Below are 18,940 nucleotides of genomic sequence, written 5' to 3'. Positions count from 1 at the left end.
CAGGGTCAGATTTGGAACTTTCAGTCGAGATGAAAAGCATTGAAGATTCAAACCACAGAGGCCTAATGATTTCTTTGAATCTGAAGGGTTGACATGTCTTTTTGCACATGCTTAAGCAGCATTTATCTACCATTTGGCTCTTCTCGTGCGTAAATGTCCTTTGATAATCGGCGTGTGGTGGATTGGTCTGGGAAATACAGAAGATGTGGGGTTTTTTTGTTTGAAGCTAAAGTTGATACCGAGCTAGCCAGGAGTCGAACCTAGAATCTTCTGATCCGTAGTCAGACGCGTTATCCATTGCGCCACTAGCCCTACAGAGAGTGAGAAAATATGGGGCCTCAAACAGGGAAATATGCATGAGCTGTCCAGTTTAAAGTTTTGTCAAATGGAACGGAGGATGGACTAAATGAAAGCACCAAGGTAAAACAGTAACCCTTCCAGCTACTGCCGTGACCCGGATTCGAACCGGGGTTGCTGCGGCCACAACGCAGAGTACTAACCACTATACGATCACGGCCACGTGTCCTTCAAATTACTGTGTTGTTGTAGTTAAATGTTTGGAGCTTAGTATTACTCTTACATCTTTATGGGTTTCCTTGAATCTTTTGATCACAAAAGACAGTCAAGTTCCAATGATGGTTTACCTTGTACTGTGACTTTTTTCCTTCAGGGTCAGATTTGGAACTTTCAGTCGAGATGAAAAGCATTGAAGATTCAAACCACAGAGGCCTAATGATTTCTTTGAATCTGAAAGGTTAACATGTCTTTTTGCACATGCTTAAGCAGCATTTATCTACCATTTGGCTCTTCTCGTGCGTAAATGTCCTTTGATAATCGGCGTGTGGTGGATTGGTCTGGGAAATACAGAAGATGTGGGTTTTTTTTGTTTGAAGCTAAAGTTGATACCGAGCTAGCCAGGAGTCAAACCTAGAATCTTCTGATCCGTAGTCAGACGCGTTATCCATTGCGCCACTAGCCCTACAGAGAGTGAGAAAATATGGGGCCTCAAACAGGGAAATATGCATGAGCTGTCCAGTTTAAAGTTTTGTCAAATGGAACGGAGGATGGACTAAATGAAAGCACCAAGGTAAAACAGTAACCCTTCCAGCTACTGCCGTGACCCGGATTCGAACCGGGGTTGCTGCGGCCACAACGCAGAGTACTAACCACTATACGATCACGGCCACGTGGCCTTCAAAATACTGTGTTGTTGTAGTTAAATGTTTGGAGCTTAGTATTACTCTTACATCTTTATGGGTTTCCTTGAATCTTTTGATCACAAAAGACAGTCAAGTTCCAATGATGGTTTACCTTGTACTGTGACTTTTTTCCTTCAGGGTCAGATTTGGAACTTTCAGTCGAGATGAAAAGCATTGAAGATTCAAACCACAGAGGCCTAATGATTTCTTTGAATCTGAAGGGTTGACATGTCTTTTTGCACATGCTTAAGCAGCATTTATCTACCATTTGGCTCTTCTCGTGCGTAAATGTCCTTTGATAATCGGCGTGTGGTGGATTGGTCTGGGAAATACAGAAGATGTGGGGTTTTTTTGTTTGAAGCTAAAGTTGATACCGAGCTAGCCAGGAGTCGAACCTAGAATCTTCTGATCCGTAGTCAGACGCGTTATCCATTGCGCCACTAGCCCTACAGAGAGTGAGAAAATATGGGGCCTCAAACAGGGAAATATGCATGAGCTGTCCAGTTTAAAGTTTTGTCAAATGGAACGGAGGATGGACTAAATGAAAGCACCAAGGTAAAACAGTAACCCTTCCAGCTACTGCCGTGACCCGGATTCGAACCGGGGTTGCTGCGGCCACAACGCAGAGTACTAACCACTATACGATCACGGCCACGAGGCCTTCAAATTACTGTGTTGTTGTAGTTAAATGTTTGGAGCTTAGTATTACTCTTACATCTTTATGGGTTTCCTTGAATCTTTTGATCACAAAAGACAGTCAAGTTCCAATGATGGTTTACCTTGTACTGTGACTTTTTTCCTTCAGGGTCAGATTTGGAACTTTCAGTCGAGATGAAAAGCATTGAAGATTCAAACCACAGAGGCCTAATGATTTCTTTGAATCTGAAGGGTTGACATGTCTTTTTGCACATGCTTAAGCAGCATTTATCTACCATTTGGCTCTTCTCGTGCGTAAATGTCCTTTGATAATCGGCGTGTGGTGGATTGGTCTGGGAAATACAGAAGATGTGGGGTTTTTTTGTTTGAAGCTAAAGTTGATACCGAGCTAGCCAGGAGTCGAACCTAGAATCTTCTGATCCGTAGTCAGACGCGTTATCCATTGCGCCACTAGCCCTACAGAGAGTGAGAAAATATGGGGCCTCAAACAGGGAAATATGCATGAGCTGTCCAGTTTAAAGTTTTGTCAAATGGAACGGAGGATGGACTAAATGAAAGCACCAAGGTAAAACAGTAACCCTTCCAGCTACTGCCGTGACCCGGATTCGAACCGGGGTTGCTGCGGCCACAACGCAGAGTACTAACCACTATACGATCACGGCCACGTGTCCTTCAAATTACTGTGTTGTTGTAGTTAAATGTTTGGAGCTTAGTATTACTCTTACATCTTTATGGGTTTCCTTGAATCTTTTGATCACAAAAGACAGTCAAGTTCCAATGATGGTTTACCTTGTACTGTGACTTTTTTCCTTCAGGGTCAGATTTGGAACTTTCAGTCGAGATGAAAAGCATTGAAGATTCAAACCACAGAGGCCTAATGATTTCTTTGAATCTGAAAGGTTAACATGTCTTTTTGCACATGCTTAAGCAGCATTTATCTACCATTTGGCTCTTCTCGTGCGTAAATGTCCTTTGATAATCGGCGTGTGGTGGATTGGTCTGGGAAATACAGAAGATGTGGGTTTTTTTTGTTTGAAGCTAAAGTTGATACCGAGCTAGCCAGGAGTCAAACCTAGAATCTTCTGATCCGTAGTCAGACGCGTTATCCATTGCGCCACTAGCCCTACAGAGAGTGAGAAAATATGGGGCCTCAAACAGGGAAATATGCATGAGCTGTCCAGTTTAAAGTTTTGTCAAATGGAACGGAGGATGGACTAAATGAAAGCACCAAGGTAAAACAGTAACCCTTCCAGCTACTGCCGTGACCCGGATTCGAACCGGGGTTGCTGCGGCCACAACGCAGAGTACTAACCACTATACGATCACGGCCACGTGGCCTTCAAAATACTGTGTTGTTGTAGTTAAATGTTTGGAGCTTAGTATTACTCTTACATCTTTATGGGTTTCCTTGAATCTTTTGATCACAAAAGACAGTCAAGTTCCAATGATGGTTTACCTTGTACTGTGACTTTTTTCCTTCAGGGTCAGATTTGGAACTTTCAGTCGAGATGAAAAGCATTGAAGATTCAAACCACAGAGGCCTAATGATTTCTTTGAATCTGAAGGGTTGACATGTCTTTTTGCACATGCTTAAGCAGCATTTATCTACCATTTGGCTCTTCTCGTGCGTAAATGTCCTTTGATAATCGGCGTGTGGTGGATTGGTATGGGAAATACAGAAGATGTGGGGTTTTTTTGTTTGAAGCTAAAGTTGATACCGAGCTAGCCAGGAGTCAAACCTAGAATCTTCTGATCCGTAGTCAGACGCGTTATCCATTGCGCCACTAGCCCTACAGAGAGTGAGAAAATATGGGGCCTCAAACAGGGAAATATGCATGAGCTGTCCAGTTTAAAGTTTTGTCAAATGGAACGGAGGATGGACTAAATGAAAGCACCAAGGTAAAACAGTAACCCTTCCATCTACTGCCGTGACCCGGATTCGAACCGGGGTTGCTGCGGCCACAACGCAGAGTACTAACCACTATACGATCACGGCCACGAGGCCTTAAAATTACTGTGTTGTTGTAGTTAAATGTTTGGAGCTTAGTATTACTCTTACATCTTTATGGGTTTCCTTGAATCTTTTGATCACAAAAGACAGTCAAGTTCCAATGATGGTTTACCTTGTACTGTGACTTTTTTCCTTCAGGGTCAGATTTGGAACTTTCAGTCGAGATGAAAAGCATTGAAGATTCAAACCACAGAGGCCTAATGATTTCTTTGAATCTGAAGGGTTGACATGTCTTTTTGCACATGCTTAAGCAGCATTTATCTACCATTTGGCTCTTCTCGTGCGTAAATGTCCTTTGATAATCGGCGTGTGGTGGATTGGTCTGGGAAATACAGAAGATGTGGGGTTTTTTTGTTTGAAGCTAAAGTTGATACCGAGCTAGCCAGGAGTCGAACCTAGAATCTTCTGATCCGTAGTCAGACGCGTTATCCATTGCGCCACTAGCCCTACAGAGAGTGAGAAAATATGGGGCCTCAAACAGGGAAATATGCATGAGCTGTCCAGTTTAAAGTTTTGTCAAATGGAACGGAGGATGGACTAAATGAAAGCACCAAGGTAAAACAGTAACCCTTCCAGCTACTGCCGTGACCCGGATTCGAACCGGGGTTGCTGCGGCCACAACGCAGAGTACTAACCACTATACGATCACGGCCACGTGTCCTTCAAATTACTGTGTTGTTGTAGTTAAATGTTTGGAGCTTAGTATTACTCTTACATCTTTATGGGTTTCCTTGAATCTTTTGATCACAAAAGACAGTCAAGTTCCAATGATGGTTTACCTTGTACTGTGACTTTTTTCCTTCAGGGTCAGATTTGGAACTTTCAGTCGAGATGAAAAGCATTGAAGATTCAAACCACAGAGGCCTAATGATTTCTTTGAATCTGAAAGGTTAACATGTCTTTTTGCACATGCTTAAGCAGCATTTATCTACCATTTGGCTCTTCTCGTGCGTAAATGTCCTTTGATAATCGGCGTGTGGTGGATTGGTCTGGGAAATACAGAAGATGTGGGTTTTTTTTGTTTGAAGCTAAAGTTGATACCGAGCTAGCCAGGAGTCAAACCTAGAATCTTCTGATCCGTAGTCAGACGCGTTATCCATTGCGCCACTAGCCCTACAGAGAGTGAGAAAATATGGGGCCTCAAACAGGGAAATATGCATGAGCTGTCCAGTTTAAAGTTTTGTCAAATGGAACGGAGGATGGACTAAATGAAAGCACCAAGGTAAAACAGTAACCCTTCCAGCTACTGCCGTGACCCGGATTCGAACCGGGGTTGCTGCGGCCACAACGCAGAGTACTAACCACTATACGATCACGGCCACGAGGCCTTCGAATTACTGTGTTGTTGTAGTTAAATGTTTGGAGCTTAGTATTACTCTTACATCTTTATGGGTTTCCTTGAATCTTTTGATCACAAAAGACAGTCAAGTTCCAATGATGGTTTACCTTGTACTGTGACTTTTTTCCTTCAGGGTCAGATTTGGAACTTTCAGTCGAGATGAAAAGCATTGAAGATTCAAACCACAGAGGCCTAATGATTTCTTTGAATCTGAAGGGTTGACATGTCTTTTTGCACATGCTTAAGCAGCATTTATCTACCATTTGGCTCTTCTCGTGCGTAAATGTCCTTTGATAATCGGCGTGTGGTGGATTGGTCTGGGAAATACAGAAGATGTGGGGTTTTTTTGTTTGAAGCTAAAGTTGATACCGAGCTAGCCAGGAGTCGAACCTAGAATCTTCTGATCCGTAGTCAGACGCGTTATCCATTGCGCCACTAGCCCTACAGAGAGTGAGAAAATATGGGGCCTCAAACAGGGAAATATGCATGAGCTGTCCAGTTTAAAGTTTTGTCAAATGGAACGGAGGATGGACTAAATGAAAGCACCAAGGTAAAACAGTAACCCTTCCAGCTACTGCCGTGACCCGGATTCGAACCGGGGTTGCTGCGGCCACAACGCAGAGTACTAACCACTATACGATCACGGCCACGTGTCCTTCAAATTACTGTGTTGTTGTAGTTAAATGTTTGGAGCTTAGTATTACTCTTACATCTTTATGGGTTTCCTTGAATCTTTTGATCACAAAAGACAGTCAAGTTCCAATGATGGTTTACCTTGTACTGTGACTTTTTTCCTTCAGGGTCAGATTTGGAACTTTCAGTCGAGATGAAAAGCATTGAAGATTCAAACCACAGAGGCCTAATGATTTCTTTGAATCTGAAAGGTTAACATGTCTTTTTGCACATGCTTAAGCAGCATTTATCTACCATTTGGCTCTTCTCGTGCGTAAATGTCCTTTGATAATCGGCGTGTGGTGGATTGGTCTGGGAAATACAGAAGATGTGGGTTTTTTTTGTTTGAAGCTAAAGTTGATACCGAGCTAGCCAGGAGTCAAACCTAGAATCTTCTGATCCGTAGTCAGACGCGTTATCCATTGCGCCACTAGCCCTACAGAGAGTGAGAAAATATGGGGCCTCAAACAGGGAAATATGCATGAGCTGTCCAGTTTAAAGTTTTGTCAAATGGAACGGAGGATGGACTAAATGAAAGCACCAAGGTAAAACAGTAACCCTTCCAGCTACTGCCGTGACCCGGATTCGAACCGGGGTTGCTGCGGCCACAACGCAGAGTACTAACCACTATACGATCACGGCCACGTGGCCTTCAAAATACTGTGTTGTTGTAGTTAAATGTTTGGAGCTTAGTATTACTCTTACATCTTTATGGGTTTCCTTGAATCTTTTGATCACAAAAGACAGTCAAGTTCCAATGATGGTTTACCTTGTACTGTGACTTTTTTCCTTCAGGGTCAGATTTGGAACTTTCAGTCGAGATGAAAAGCATTGAAGATTCAAACCACAGAGGCCTAATGATTTCTTTGAATCTGAAGGGTTGACATGTCTTTTTGCACATGCTTAAGCAGCATTTATCTACCATTTGGCTCTTCTCGTGCGTAAATGTCCTTTGATAATCGGCGTGTGGTGGATTGGTCTGGGAAATACAGAAGATGTGGGGTTTTTTTGTTTGAAGCTAAAGTTGATACCGAGCTAGCCAGGAGTCGAACCTAGAATCTTCTGATCCGTAGTCAGACGCGTTATCCATTGCGCCACTAGCCCTACAGAGAGTGAGAAAATATGGGGCCTCAAACAGGGAAATATGCATGAGCTGTCCAGTTTAAAGTTTTGTCAAATGGAACGGAGGATGGACTAAATGAAAGCACCAAGGTAAAACAGTAACCCTTCCAGCTACTGCCGTGACCCGGATTCGAACCGGGGTTGCTGCGGCCACAACGCAGAGTACTAACCACTATACGATCACGGCCACGAGGCCTTCAAATTACTGTGTTGTTGTAGTTAAATGTTTGGAGCTTAGTATTACTCTTACATCTTTATGGGTTTCCTTGAATCTTTTGATCACAAAAGACAGTCAAGTTCCAATGATGGTTTACCTTGTACTGTGACTTTTTTCCTTCAGGGTCAGATTTGGAACTTTCAGTCGAGATGAAAAGCATTGAAGATTCAAACCACAGAGGCCTAATGATTTCTTTGAATCTGAAGGGTTGACATGTCTTTTTGCACATGCTTAAGCAGCATTTATCTACCATTTGGCTCTTCTCGTGCGTAAATGTCCTTTGATAATCGGCGTGTGGTGGATTGGTCTGGGAAATACAGAAGATGTGGGGTTTTTTTGTTTGAAGCTAAAGTTGATACCGAGCTAGCCAGGAGTCGAACCTAGAATCTTCTGATCCGTAGTCAGACGCGTTATCCATTGCGCCACTAGCCCTACAGAGAGTGAGAAAATATGGGGCCTCAAACAGGGAAATATGCATGAGCTGTCCAGTTTAAAGTTTTGTCAAATGGAACGGAGGATGGACTAAATGAAAGCACCAAGGTAAAACAGTAACCCTTCCAGCTACTGCCGTGACCCGGATTCGAACCGGGGTTGCTGCGGCCACAACGCAGAGTACTAACCACTATACGATCACGGCCACGCTTCGTTCTTATTACTTTGTTGTTGTAGTTAAATGTTTGGAGCTTAGTATTACTCTTACATCTTTATGGGTTTCCTTGAATCTTTTGATCACAAAAGACAGTCAAGTTCCAATGATGGTTTACCTTGTACTGTGACTTTTTTCCTTCAGGGTCAGATTTGGAACTTTCAGTCGAGATGAAAAGCATTGAAGATTCAAACCACAGAGGCCTAATGATTTCTTTGAATCTGAAGGGTTGACATGTCTTTTTGCACATGCTTAAGCAGCATTTATCTACCATTTGGCTCTTCTCGTGCGTAAATGTCCTTTGATAATCGGCGTGTGGTGGATTGGTCTGGGAAATACAGAAGATGTGGGGTTTTTTTGTTTGAAGCTAAAGTTGATACCGAGCTAGCCAGGAGTCGAACCTAGAATCTTCTGATCCGTAGTCAGACGCGTTATCCATTGCGCCACTAGCCCTACAGAGAGTGAGAAAATATGGGGCCTCAAACAGGGAAATATGCATGAGCTGTCCAGTTTAAAGTTTTGTCAAATGGAACGGAGGCTGGACACAATGAAAGCACCAAGGTAAAACAGTAACCCTTCCAGCTACTGCCGTGACCCGGATTCGAACCGGGGTTGCTGCGGCCACAACGCAGAGTACTAACCACTATACGATCACGGCCACGCTCCTTTCTTATTACTTTGTTGTTGTAGTTAAATGTTTGGAGCTTAGTATTACTCTTACATCTTTATGGGTTTCCTTGAATCTTTTGATCACAAAAGACAGTCAAGTTCCAATGATGGTTTACCTTGTACTGTGACTTTTTTCCTTCAGGGTCAGATTTGGAACTTTCAGTCGAGATGAAAAGCATTGAAGATTCAAACCACAGAGGCCTAATGATTTCTTTGAATCTGAAGGGTTGACATGTCTTTTTGCACATGCTTAAGCAGCATTTATCTACCATTTGGCTCTTCTCGTGCGTAAATGTCCTTTGATAATCGGCGTGTGGTGGATTGGTCTGGGAAATACAGAAGATGTGGGGTTTTTTTGTTTGAAGCTAAAGTTGATACCGAGCTAGCCAGGAGTCGAACCTAGAATCTTCTGATCCGTAGTCAGACGCGTTATCCATTGCGCCACTAGCCCTACAGAGAGTGAGAAAATATGGGGCCTCAAACAGGGAAATATGCATGAGCTGTCCAGTTTAAAGTTTTGTCAAATGGAACGGAGGATGGACTAAATGAAAGCACCAAGGTAAAACAGTAACCCTTCCAGCTACTGCCGTGACCCGGATTCGAACCGGGGTTGCTGCGGCCACAACGCAGAGTACTAACCACTATACGATCACGGCCACGAGGCCTTCAAATTACTGTGTTGTTGTAGTTAAATGTTTGGAGCTTAGTATTACTCTTACATCTTTATGGGTTTCCTTGAATCTTTTGATCACAAAAGACAGTCAAGTTCCAATGATGGTTTACCTTGTACTGTGACTTTTTTCCTTCAGGGTCAGATTTGGAACTTTCAGTCGAGATGAAAAGCATTGAAGATTCAAACCACAGAGGCCTAATGATTTCTTTGAATCTGAAGGGTTGACATGTCTTTTTGCACATGCTTAAGCAGCATTTATCTACCATTTGGCTCTTCTCGTGCGTAAATGTCCTTTGATAATCGGCGTGTGGTGGATTGGTCTGGGAAATACAGAAGATGTGGGGTTTTTTTGTTTGAAGCTAAAGTTGATACCGAGCTAGCCAGGAGTCGAACCTAGAATCTTCTGATCCGTAGTCAGACGCGTTATCCATTGCGCCACTAGCCCTACAGAGAGTGAGAAAATATGGGGCCTCAAACAGGGAAATATGCATGAGCTGTCCAGTTTAAAGTTTTGTCAAATGGAACGGAGGATGGACTAAATGAAAGCACCAAGGTAAAACAGTAACCCTTCCAGCTACTGCCGTGACCCGGATTCGAACCGGGGTTGCTGCGGCCACAACGCAGAGTACTAACCACTATACGATCACGGCCACGCTTCGTTCTTATTACTTTGTTGTTGTAGTTAAATGTTTGGAGCTTAGTATTACTCTTACATCTTTATGGGTTTCCTTGAATCTTTTGATCACAAAAGACAGTCAAGTTCCAATGATGGTTTACCTTGTACTGTGACTTTTTTCCTTCAGGGTCAGATTTGGAACTTTCAGTCGAGATGAAAAGCATTGAAGATTCAAACCACAGAGGCCTAATGATTTCTTTGAATCTGAAGGGTTGACATGTCTTTTTGCACATGCTTAAGCAGCATTTATCTACCATTTGGCTCTTCTCGTGCGTAAATGTCCTTTGATAATCGGCGTGTGGTGGATTGGTCTGGGAAATACAGAAGATGTGGGGTTTTTTTGTTTGAAGCTAAAGTTGATACCGAGCTAGCCAGGAGTCGAACCTAGAATCTTCTGATCCGTAGTCAGACGCGTTATCCATTGCGCCACTAGCCCTACAGAGAGTGAGAAAATATGGGGCCTCAAACAGGGAAATATGCATGAGCTGTCCAGTTTAAAGTTTTGTCAAATGGAACGGAGGCTGGACACAATGAAAGCACCAAGGTAAAACAGTAACCCTTCCAGCTACTGCCGTGACCCGGATTCGAACCGGGGTTGCTGCGGCCACAACGCAGAGTACTAACCACTATACGATCACGGCCACGCTCCTTTCTTATTACTTTGTTGTTGTAGTTAAATGTTTGGAGCTTAGTATTACTCTTACATCTTTATGGGTTTCCTTGAATCTTTTGATCACAAAAGACAGTCAAGTTCCAATGATGGTTTACCTTGTACTGTGACTTTTTTCCTTCAGGGTCAGATTTGGAACTTTCAGTCGAGATGAAAAGCATTGAAGATTCAAACCACAGAGGCCTAATGATTTCTTTGAATCTGAAGGGTTGACATGTCTTTTTGCACATGCTTAAGCAGCATTTATCTACCATTTGGCTCTTCTCGTGCGTAAATGTCCTTTGATAATCGGCGTGTGGTGGATTGGTCTGGGAAATACAGAAGATGTGGGGTTTTTTTGTTTGAAGCTAAAGTTGATACCGAGCTAGCCAGGAGTCGAACCTAGAATCTTCTGATCCGTAGTCAGACGCGTTATCCATTGCGCCACTAGCCCTACAGAGAGTGAGAAAATATGGGGCCTCAAACAGGGAAATATGCATGAGCTGTCCAGTTTAAAGTTTTGTCAAATGGAACGGAGGATGGACTAAATGAAAGCACCAAGGTAAAACAGTAACCCTTCCAGCTACTGCCGTGACCCGGATTCGAACCGGGGTTGCTGCGGCCACAACGCAGAGTACTAACCACTATACGATCACGGCCACGCTTCTTTCTTATTACTTTGTTGTTGTAGTTAAATGTTTGGAGCTTAGTATTACTCTTACATCTTTATGGGTTTCCTTGAATCTTTTGATCACAAAAGACAGTCAAGTTCCAATGATGGTTTACCTTGTACTGTGACTTTTTTCCTTCAGGGTCAGATTTGGAACTTTCAGTCGAGATGAAAAGCATTGAAGATTCAAACCACAGAGGCCTAATGATTTCTTTGAATCTGAAGGGTTGACATGTCTTTTTGCACATGCTTAAGCAGCATTTATCTACCATTTGGCTCTTCTCGTGCGTAAATGTCCTTTGATAATCGGCGTGTGGTGGATTGGTCTGGGAAATACAGAAGATGTGGGGGTTTTTTGTTTGAAGCTAAAGTTGATACCGAGCTAGCCAGGAGTCGAACCTAGAATCTTCTGATGCGTTATCCATTGCGCCACTAGCCCTACAGAGAGTGAGAAAATATGGGGCCTCAAACAGGGAAATATGCATGAGCTGTCCAGTTTAAAGTTTTGTCAAATGGAACGGAGGCTGGACACAATGAAAGCACCAAGGTAAAACAGTAACCCTTCCAGCTACTGCCGTGACCCGGATTCGAACCGGGGTTGCTGCGGCCACAACGCAGAGTACTAACCACTATACGATCACTGCCACGAGGCCTTCAAATTACTGTGTTGTTGTAGTTAAATGTTTGGAGCTTAGTATTACTCTTACATCTTTATGGGTTTCCTTGAATCTTTTGATCACAAAAGACAGTCAAGTTCCAATGATGGTTTACCTTGTACTGTGACTTTTTTCCTTCAGGGTCAGATTTGGAACTTTCAGTCGAGATGAAAAGCATTGAACATTGAAACCACAGAGGCCTAATGATTTCTTTGAATCTGAAGGGTTGACATGTCTTTTTGCACATGCTTAAGCAGCATTTATCTACCATTTGGCTCTTCTCGTGCGTAAATGTCCTTTGATAATCGGCGTGTGGTGGATTGGTCTGGGAAATACAGAAGATGTGGGGTTTTTTTGTTTGAAGCTAAAGTTGATACCGAGCTAGCCAGGAGTCGAACCTAGAATCTTCTGATGCGTTATCCATTGCGCCACTAGCCCTACAGAGAGTGAGAAAATATGGGGCCTCAAACAGGGAAATATGCATGAGCTGTCCAGTTTAAAGTTTTGTCAAATGGAACGGAGGCTGGACACAATGAAAGCACCAAGGTAAAACAGTAACCCTTCCAGCTACTGCCGTGACCCGGATTCGAACCGGGGTTGCTGCGGCCACAACGCAGAGTACTAACCACTATACGATCACGGCCACGTGGCACTCTGATTGCTTTGTCGATGTAGTTAAATTTTGTATGAATACATTGAAATGTGTTAATGTGTAAAAACGTTTTGATTAAATCAATTCAAACATTTGAATGTGTAAAAAATATCTGAACAAATAGATTTAATTTTTGAATTTGTAAGGAAATATGTAGCTGTGCATGACATTTTCTGAACTATAGAAAACTGTACAAATAATTTCCTATGTATGAGTGCATAAAGAAGATTTGCACAAAGGTTTTCAGTTACACATTAAAGGTATGTGGGGCGTGCCTTGAGCGCCTTCAGTGGACATGCCCCCAGTATTTCCGAGCATCCTCATTGGCTATTTAGGAGGATGCGTCAAATGTCACAAAAGTATTTTTACTTGTAGGTTAAATTTCCATGTGCCAATCATCCCCACACACAGGGAATTCCTGTGTTTGTCCTTCAAAGAGTCCATTTTCAGTACAAACGTTTGTTTTCAGTTTTTCTCTGGCTCCACGCACCTTCTCAAACTGTGTGCAAACAAACCTGGAGTTATTACGCAGGACAGGCATCAGGTTTTTATTCTTTCTGGATGACCTGATTGTGATAGCATTCTCCAGAGAGAGTGCAGCACTCCACACGGCAGAGCTGTAAAACACCTTTCACTGCTGGGTTTTACCATGAACTGGTGAAAGAACTGTCCCCTTCTCTCCCAGTCAATAATTTACCTGAGAGTGTGTTTGGATTCATCCATTATGAGAGCAACACTGTCCCCAGCCAGACTGGAAGTGCTCAGGTCTCTCCTGTTGCACATTGTGCCTTGCAAAATGGTGACAGTTTTATCTGTGATGTGCCTGCCAGGTATGATGTCAGCCAGTCATGTGGTGTCTTTCCTCTGGGTCTTCACATGAGAAAACTCCAGAGATGGTTTGGCCGTCTCCGCCTTGACCTGTTACATCACAAAGACACATGACAACTGTCCCTTCCTCACTGCAGTTGGACCGGACATATTGGAAAACCTGTCATGTTCTGGCAGCAGGGATTCCCCTTGGGAGAGCTACGTCATACTGTCAGCTTTGGGCATGTTATGCACACACAGTCATCTTTGTAGATAGCCGTTATATGTGCTACAAGCTGTCATATACTCAAGCTCTCTTCTAACTTATTTGTTCGAGTTTTTGGGATTGTCACAGTGTGTAACAACTGTCCCTGCCTGCTCTGTCAACATAAGTCCACTGTGTGTGAAGTGTATATACACATATTGGTGTACACAAATGCATCTCTCTTCGGATGGGGAGGAATGTATCAGTCTCACAGTATGTGAGGAAAGTGGCTGGAGCACTGTCTCTCCACATAAACTACCTGGAGCTGTCCATGGTGCTGAAAGTGCAGAAGCACTTTCCCCCACTGCTGACAGACAACATGTGATGGTGAGGACAGACAACATGACAGCAGCAGCTTATAAATTGCCAGGGTAAGGTTCTCTCAGCTCAACTGCTGGAAACGGCCAGAAACCCCTTGCTGTGGTCTCACGTAAATCTGCACTCCATCAGAGCAGTTTATATCCCAGGCAAACAGAACTGAACTGCAGATCTGATGTAACATGAAGGTCCCTCTCAAAACGAATGGAGGCTGAATCTCACTTATTCAAACGTTGTGGGACAGGTTCGGGAGAGTGGGGTTGGACCTGTTCACCGAATGAGATGATGCACAGTGCACGCTATGGTTCTCTATGAACATACGAGACAATTTCCCACTGGGAGTGTATGACTTCTCTCACTGTCTGTGGCCCAAAGCCCTCCTTTACACTTTCCCCCTGGTATCCATGATACCCCGCCTTCTAGTGTGCATTCAGGAGGAGAACCTGCAGTAGCAGCCATTCTGGTGGCCCCAGGACGCATGAGCGCATCATGGTTCCTGACAACAATACAGCTGCTATCGGGCAACTCCAGTGAGCAGAGACATACTCTTGCAGCTGGACGGTTTGATCCTACACTTCCCAGTGATAGGTCAGTGATTATGGGCCTGGCCCCTGAATGGGAGTGCTTGAAAAGATTAGGTTTGCCCCATGAAGTGGTATACACTATCCAGGGAGTGAGAGCCCCCTCTACTATGGCCTCTTACACAGCAAAATGGTTTGCTTTTCAACACTGGTGTGTGGAGACGGGCACAGATCACACAGGCATATATTGTAGCGGGGACAGATCCACTGCTGAGTGTTCGTGCACATTCTACGAGTACCTTGTCCTCCTCCACAGCTCTCAGTGGAATGACAGTGGCAGACATTTGTGCAGCGGCATATTGGGCCTCACCATGCTCTTTTATATGGTTCTACCTGCGTGATACGTCTGAGTTTTCTCTAACTCATTCAGTAGTGAATATGCTCAATGACCAGCAACACACTGGCATCGCTGGGCACGTTACGCACACGCAGTCATCTCAGTAGAGAGCCATTATATGTGCTACAAGCTGTCATATACTCAAACTCTCATTTAACCTATTTATATGAGTCTTTGGGACTGCCACAATGTGTAACGACGTGCCTGCTCTCCCAACGTAAGTTCATTGTGTGTGAAGTTCACCGCTCGCCGTGCGCACCTGTGCATGCCATGTGGTATCCTCCTCTACTCACATCATCATAGATTAGTGAACTAATTCCGCATCTTGTCCCTGCTCTGCTTGTGTTTGGGACTTTTTACAGTTTGTAATCACAAAAGACAGTCAAGTTCCAATGATGGCTGATGCTAATTTTGTGCCCTGCATTGAACCCATTGTCATATTTATGTTAGTTGTTTTGCTCATCCATATATTAGCATCCCATGTTGATTTATCTAGACAAGGGATTTGGAATGTAATAAAGATAGTATTATTTCAAATTTGAAATTTTGAGGTTGCAGGACATCAACATATGGCCTGTAGTGAGATGCATTGTCCACTTCACAACCAGATGTCCAGATTTGCCTTGCATTTTATAGGTTTAAACAAAAAAAATAAAGTTTACATTGAGTCATACTCACCAAAACGCAATAGGCCTCATTCAGAAACAGTGCGTACAAACATTTTAAGCACAAATTCATCAATTTGTTCTTCACTGAATTCGTTCTTAACAAATTTAGAACTGACTTAGACCATGCGTATGCACAAATCATAAACTTCCCATGGTTTTAAAAAATGATATGGTCAATATTTATTCAATGTAAACAGTATATTAGAACTACAATTATTAAAAATGATTGGCCCTAAATATACAGCATTTAAAAGTGTGAAATTGCAAATAATACACTATTTACTAATTATAGAATTATTAGCTAAGACATTGTAATCCAGAAATCATCATAAATGTAATGAAATTATTAACATATTAAAATTGTCCTGTTCTCACTTATAGATGACAATAGTTTACATATTGGAATTTCCATATTGGAATGTGACCCTGATTAATTTCCCCCATCAGATTTGGCCGTGATATATATGCAGCGGGTTAACCAGCAGCCTGTTCAGTGTCCTCACAGCCTGTAAGTTCAGTAGTGGCACAGGGAGGGGTGGTGTGTTTTTGGTACATCACAGCCTGTTGTGGACAGAGATAAAACACAATGTGCACCTGGTGCAGTAGTAAGGATTTATTTAAATCAATTCCACAGATCTACACATTTATCAACTTATTATAAATTGTATTTTGTTACAGACGACAACAGGCATGCAGGCTGTATACAGGGTTTGGAGGATTGGGCTCCAAAGGGTTGTGCCAACGACATGTTTACCAGCCAAATCTGCCTTGTCTGGCTTCTATTTCTGAAACTATTGTTTTCATTTCACTAGCAGCAAAGTTTTTCTGTATTTTTACCATCACGGCCCTCTTTTCAATGAGTGACAGCTCTCTCCACTGCTGCACCACTCCAACAGAGCTTTCCTTATATAGAAAAATAGGGGTGTGGTACTATGCTAATTACCAATAGCGAGCAAGCGCCTGTCAATTTAGAATGATTCTGATTCACTAACATACGTGGCATGGTGGTAAGAACAAAATTAGCCAGAGAACGTGTCATGAATCTGATGGAAATTTTGTGTGCGCACTTATTTTGTGCGCAAAGAACATTTCTCCGCACATATTAGTGAATGAGGCCCATTGTGTGTATCCATTTCCTTCCTCATGAAACATATGAAAAGCTGATTTTGAAAGTATATTAAATCCTGCATGGTTATTAACTAGCAGCATTCTGTATTCTTCCTCCTCACCTGTTGGCACATTGCTGTATTTCTTGCCTCATTACAGCCACTTGTAGATCAGTGGAATAGTGTGAAGTGATTGGCAGGAATATATTGCTTCATGTGTGTGCATGTGTGTCCTTGTACACCTGCAGACTATTAAGTATTTTGATCTCAAGAATTTTACTCAAAGTTGTTATATGACCATCACTTTGGTTGACATAACAATAATTTAAGGTAACCAGTGTTGAATTTCTGCTGTGTTGCTTTTGTATGCATGTCTGTAGGAAGCAGTGAGCCTGCTCTCAGGACGGACATGCATGCCACCAGGGTCCAGTGTGACTCTGGCTCGGGCCACTTTGCTGCTCAGCGACCTGAGAGGAAAGCAAAGTACCACACTTCTAAAACTGACACAGAAACTACTCCAGAAGCAGGTAAACATACACAGAAACAAACATACTCATACACACATACTGTAGACATATTGGTACCAGTCAGTATTCAAAAGAAGGTAAAACTTGCATTAACATCTACTTCTCTTTCTCCATTTGTTTCAGCTGTCTGTTTTTGGTGAGAGTGTGGTGTTGGATGATGGAAAAATGTATTTCTCTCCTCCTGGACCTAGCAACATATACCTCCCTTACCTCCACATACTGGATCAGACCACTTTGCGAATTGGTAAATAAAGAACTTGACACTTTTGTACAATGCTTTTGCCATCCACGCTGGTGGCTCTTTTTGGCTTTACTCATGTTAACATAAACAGACTGACATTCTCACAATGTTTAGCAGGTGTAATGTTTGGCATGTTCACCATGAGTTTAGTATGTTAGCATGCTAACATTAGCCAATTAGCATTTAATACAAAGTACAGCTGAAGCTGATGGGAATTTCATGAGTTTTACAAGAATTTGGTCATAAACTTAAATATTGGACAAGGTCCAAATGATGACCTGCCTGTGGCACTAGAGGAAAAGTCAGGGGGTCACCAAAGTCATTAGGATTCATCTCTGAGTATCTGCTGGTTTTTAAAGGACCAGTATGTAGGATTCAGTGGCATCTAGTGGTGAGGTTGCAGATTGTAACTAATTAAATACCCCTCTCCTTCCAAGCGTGTATAAAAACCTACAATTGCCATGAAACTTGCAAAAAACGTGAAAGGCCCTCTCTGGAGCCAGTGTTTAGTTTGTCCATTCTGGGTTACTGTAGAAACATGTTGGTGTAACATGGCAGGCTCCGTTGAAGGGGACCACTCCCTATGTGGATATAAAGGGCTCATTGTAAGGTGATGAAAACATGATTCTTATTTTCATGGGATTACACACTAATTAAAACATACTTATGAATATTATATGTATAAAATGCTGCTAAATTCTACACATTGCACCTTTAAAGTCTTAAAAGTGCTGAATTAAGCTCCCTCAAAAACGGCCTCAGAAGAAAAGAAAAAGTCTTGCATTTCATTTACAAAAGTCTTGAATATTTTTTTTGCCTGCCATAAGCAGTGACATTATTTATAACTTATTTATAACTTATAACTAATTTTTTGTATTTGAGATGTTATACGTTTATAAAATACAAGTGAGACTGGTGCAAGAATGGTTATGCATGCAGGGAACTGTGGAGTTTCTGGAGCAAAAATCTAACCTAACTTAAATTGGTTATTACTAGGAATTATTTTTATATACGGCTGGGAAGTACTGTGACATAAATATGAATCAACTCCTGTACTTAATAAATAATTGTAAGTCTCCTGAGAATGACTTCCAGGTTATTCTTTGACCAGTATGACCTTGAAACAGGTATTAAATTGCATTCAATGTGGTATTAAAAATGTCTTAAAAAGACTTAAATTAAATGTTGAACACTTGCAAATATTTAACCGTGCGTGGAGACTGTGAATATCTGTACAGAGGTTCATGGCAATCCATCCAATAGTTATAATAGTTATAGATATTTCAATCTGGACCAAAGTGGTAGACAGACAGACTGACACTACCATCCCTAGAGCTCCCTCTGCTAGCGTGGCTAAAAACACAACCCAAACAACACAGTCTGAAATTCAAAATCTCAACATTTCTCTCAAATGGACTCTGTCCAACATATGGAAGGTGGACTCCAGCTCTATAACTGAAATATGGATTTTACATGAAACCCATTTTAGGACCTGTGTGATCCTTTTGCACTTTTGTAGCCCTGCAACTAACAGTTCTTTTTAATTTTTAATTAATCTGACAATTATTTTCTCAGTTAAATT

At 42.3% G+C, this 18,940-nt stretch overlaps 1 protein-coding gene and 35 non-coding genes across 42 annotated transcripts in view; 1 reads left to right on the top strand and 35 right to left on the bottom strand.

Annotated features, from left to right (window-relative positions):
- LOC122995954 (cilia- and flagella-associated protein 54-like) overlaps positions 1–18,940 on the top strand; it is a 76,405-nt gene that overhangs the window by 56,466 nt on the left and 999 nt on the right. For all 7 annotated transcript variants that reach the window (XM_044371414.1, XM_044371415.1, XM_044371413.1 and 4 more), the window contains exons 55-56: positions 16,971–17,117; positions 17,241–17,361. In XM_044371414.1, coding sequence (XP_044227349.1) covers positions 16,971–17,117; positions 17,241–17,361 — 268 coding nt within the window. The remainder of the gene's footprint in view (positions 1–16,970; positions 17,118–17,240; positions 17,362–18,940) is intronic.
- Positions 240–312, bottom strand: trnar-acg. The gene has a single exon. It is a non-coding gene; the product is annotated as a tRNA-Arg (tRNA).
- On the bottom strand, positions 446–517 carry trnah-gug. The gene has a single exon. It is a non-coding gene; the product is annotated as a tRNA-His (tRNA).
- Positions 907–979, bottom strand: trnar-acg. Its single transcript has one exon. It is a non-coding gene; the product is annotated as a tRNA-Arg (tRNA).
- trnah-gug lies at positions 1,113–1,184 on the bottom strand. The gene has a single exon. It is a non-coding gene; the product is annotated as a tRNA-His (tRNA).
- Positions 1,574–1,646, bottom strand: trnar-acg. Its single transcript has one exon. It is a non-coding gene; the product is annotated as a tRNA-Arg (tRNA).
- Positions 1,780–1,851, bottom strand: trnah-gug. The gene has a single exon. It is a non-coding gene; the product is annotated as a tRNA-His (tRNA).
- Positions 2,241–2,313, bottom strand: trnar-acg. The gene has a single exon. It is a non-coding gene; the product is annotated as a tRNA-Arg (tRNA).
- Positions 2,447–2,518, bottom strand: trnah-gug. The gene has a single exon. It is a non-coding gene; the product is annotated as a tRNA-His (tRNA).
- On the bottom strand, positions 2,908–2,980 carry trnar-acg. The gene has a single exon. It is a non-coding gene; the product is annotated as a tRNA-Arg (tRNA).
- Positions 3,114–3,185, bottom strand: trnah-gug. The gene has a single exon. It is a non-coding gene; the product is annotated as a tRNA-His (tRNA).
- On the bottom strand, positions 3,575–3,647 carry trnar-acg. Its single transcript has one exon. It is a non-coding gene; the product is annotated as a tRNA-Arg (tRNA).
- trnah-gug lies at positions 3,781–3,852 on the bottom strand. The gene has a single exon. It is a non-coding gene; the product is annotated as a tRNA-His (tRNA).
- trnar-acg lies at positions 4,242–4,314 on the bottom strand. The gene has a single exon. It is a non-coding gene; the product is annotated as a tRNA-Arg (tRNA).
- Positions 4,448–4,519, bottom strand: trnah-gug. Its single transcript has one exon. It is a non-coding gene; the product is annotated as a tRNA-His (tRNA).
- Positions 4,909–4,981, bottom strand: trnar-acg. The gene has a single exon. It is a non-coding gene; the product is annotated as a tRNA-Arg (tRNA).
- trnah-gug lies at positions 5,115–5,186 on the bottom strand. The gene has a single exon. It is a non-coding gene; the product is annotated as a tRNA-His (tRNA).
- Positions 5,576–5,648, bottom strand: trnar-acg. Its single transcript has one exon. It is a non-coding gene; the product is annotated as a tRNA-Arg (tRNA).
- On the bottom strand, positions 5,782–5,853 carry trnah-gug. Its single transcript has one exon. It is a non-coding gene; the product is annotated as a tRNA-His (tRNA).
- trnar-acg lies at positions 6,243–6,315 on the bottom strand. The gene has a single exon. It is a non-coding gene; the product is annotated as a tRNA-Arg (tRNA).
- trnah-gug lies at positions 6,449–6,520 on the bottom strand. The gene has a single exon. It is a non-coding gene; the product is annotated as a tRNA-His (tRNA).
- Positions 6,910–6,982, bottom strand: trnar-acg. The gene has a single exon. It is a non-coding gene; the product is annotated as a tRNA-Arg (tRNA).
- trnah-gug lies at positions 7,116–7,187 on the bottom strand. The gene has a single exon. It is a non-coding gene; the product is annotated as a tRNA-His (tRNA).
- Positions 7,577–7,649, bottom strand: trnar-acg. Its single transcript has one exon. It is a non-coding gene; the product is annotated as a tRNA-Arg (tRNA).
- Positions 7,783–7,854, bottom strand: trnah-gug. Its single transcript has one exon. It is a non-coding gene; the product is annotated as a tRNA-His (tRNA).
- Positions 8,244–8,316, bottom strand: trnar-acg. Its single transcript has one exon. It is a non-coding gene; the product is annotated as a tRNA-Arg (tRNA).
- On the bottom strand, positions 8,450–8,521 carry trnah-gug. The gene has a single exon. It is a non-coding gene; the product is annotated as a tRNA-His (tRNA).
- On the bottom strand, positions 8,911–8,983 carry trnar-acg. The gene has a single exon. It is a non-coding gene; the product is annotated as a tRNA-Arg (tRNA).
- On the bottom strand, positions 9,117–9,188 carry trnah-gug. Its single transcript has one exon. It is a non-coding gene; the product is annotated as a tRNA-His (tRNA).
- Positions 9,578–9,650, bottom strand: trnar-acg. The gene has a single exon. It is a non-coding gene; the product is annotated as a tRNA-Arg (tRNA).
- On the bottom strand, positions 9,784–9,855 carry trnah-gug. Its single transcript has one exon. It is a non-coding gene; the product is annotated as a tRNA-His (tRNA).
- On the bottom strand, positions 10,245–10,317 carry trnar-acg. The gene has a single exon. It is a non-coding gene; the product is annotated as a tRNA-Arg (tRNA).
- On the bottom strand, positions 10,451–10,522 carry trnah-gug. Its single transcript has one exon. It is a non-coding gene; the product is annotated as a tRNA-His (tRNA).
- Positions 10,912–10,984, bottom strand: trnar-acg. The gene has a single exon. It is a non-coding gene; the product is annotated as a tRNA-Arg (tRNA).
- On the bottom strand, positions 11,118–11,189 carry trnah-gug. The gene has a single exon. It is a non-coding gene; the product is annotated as a tRNA-His (tRNA).
- On the bottom strand, positions 12,428–12,499 carry trnah-gug. The gene has a single exon. It is a non-coding gene; the product is annotated as a tRNA-His (tRNA).

The sequence above is a fragment of the Thunnus albacares genome, chromosome 13 (genome assembly GCF_914725855.1).
Source record: "Thunnus albacares chromosome 13, fThuAlb1.1, whole genome shotgun sequence".
Classification (NCBI taxonomy): Eukaryota; Metazoa; Chordata; class Actinopteri; order Scombriformes; family Scombridae; genus Thunnus; species Thunnus albacares.
This window is presented reverse-complemented; position numbering and strand designations above follow the sequence as displayed.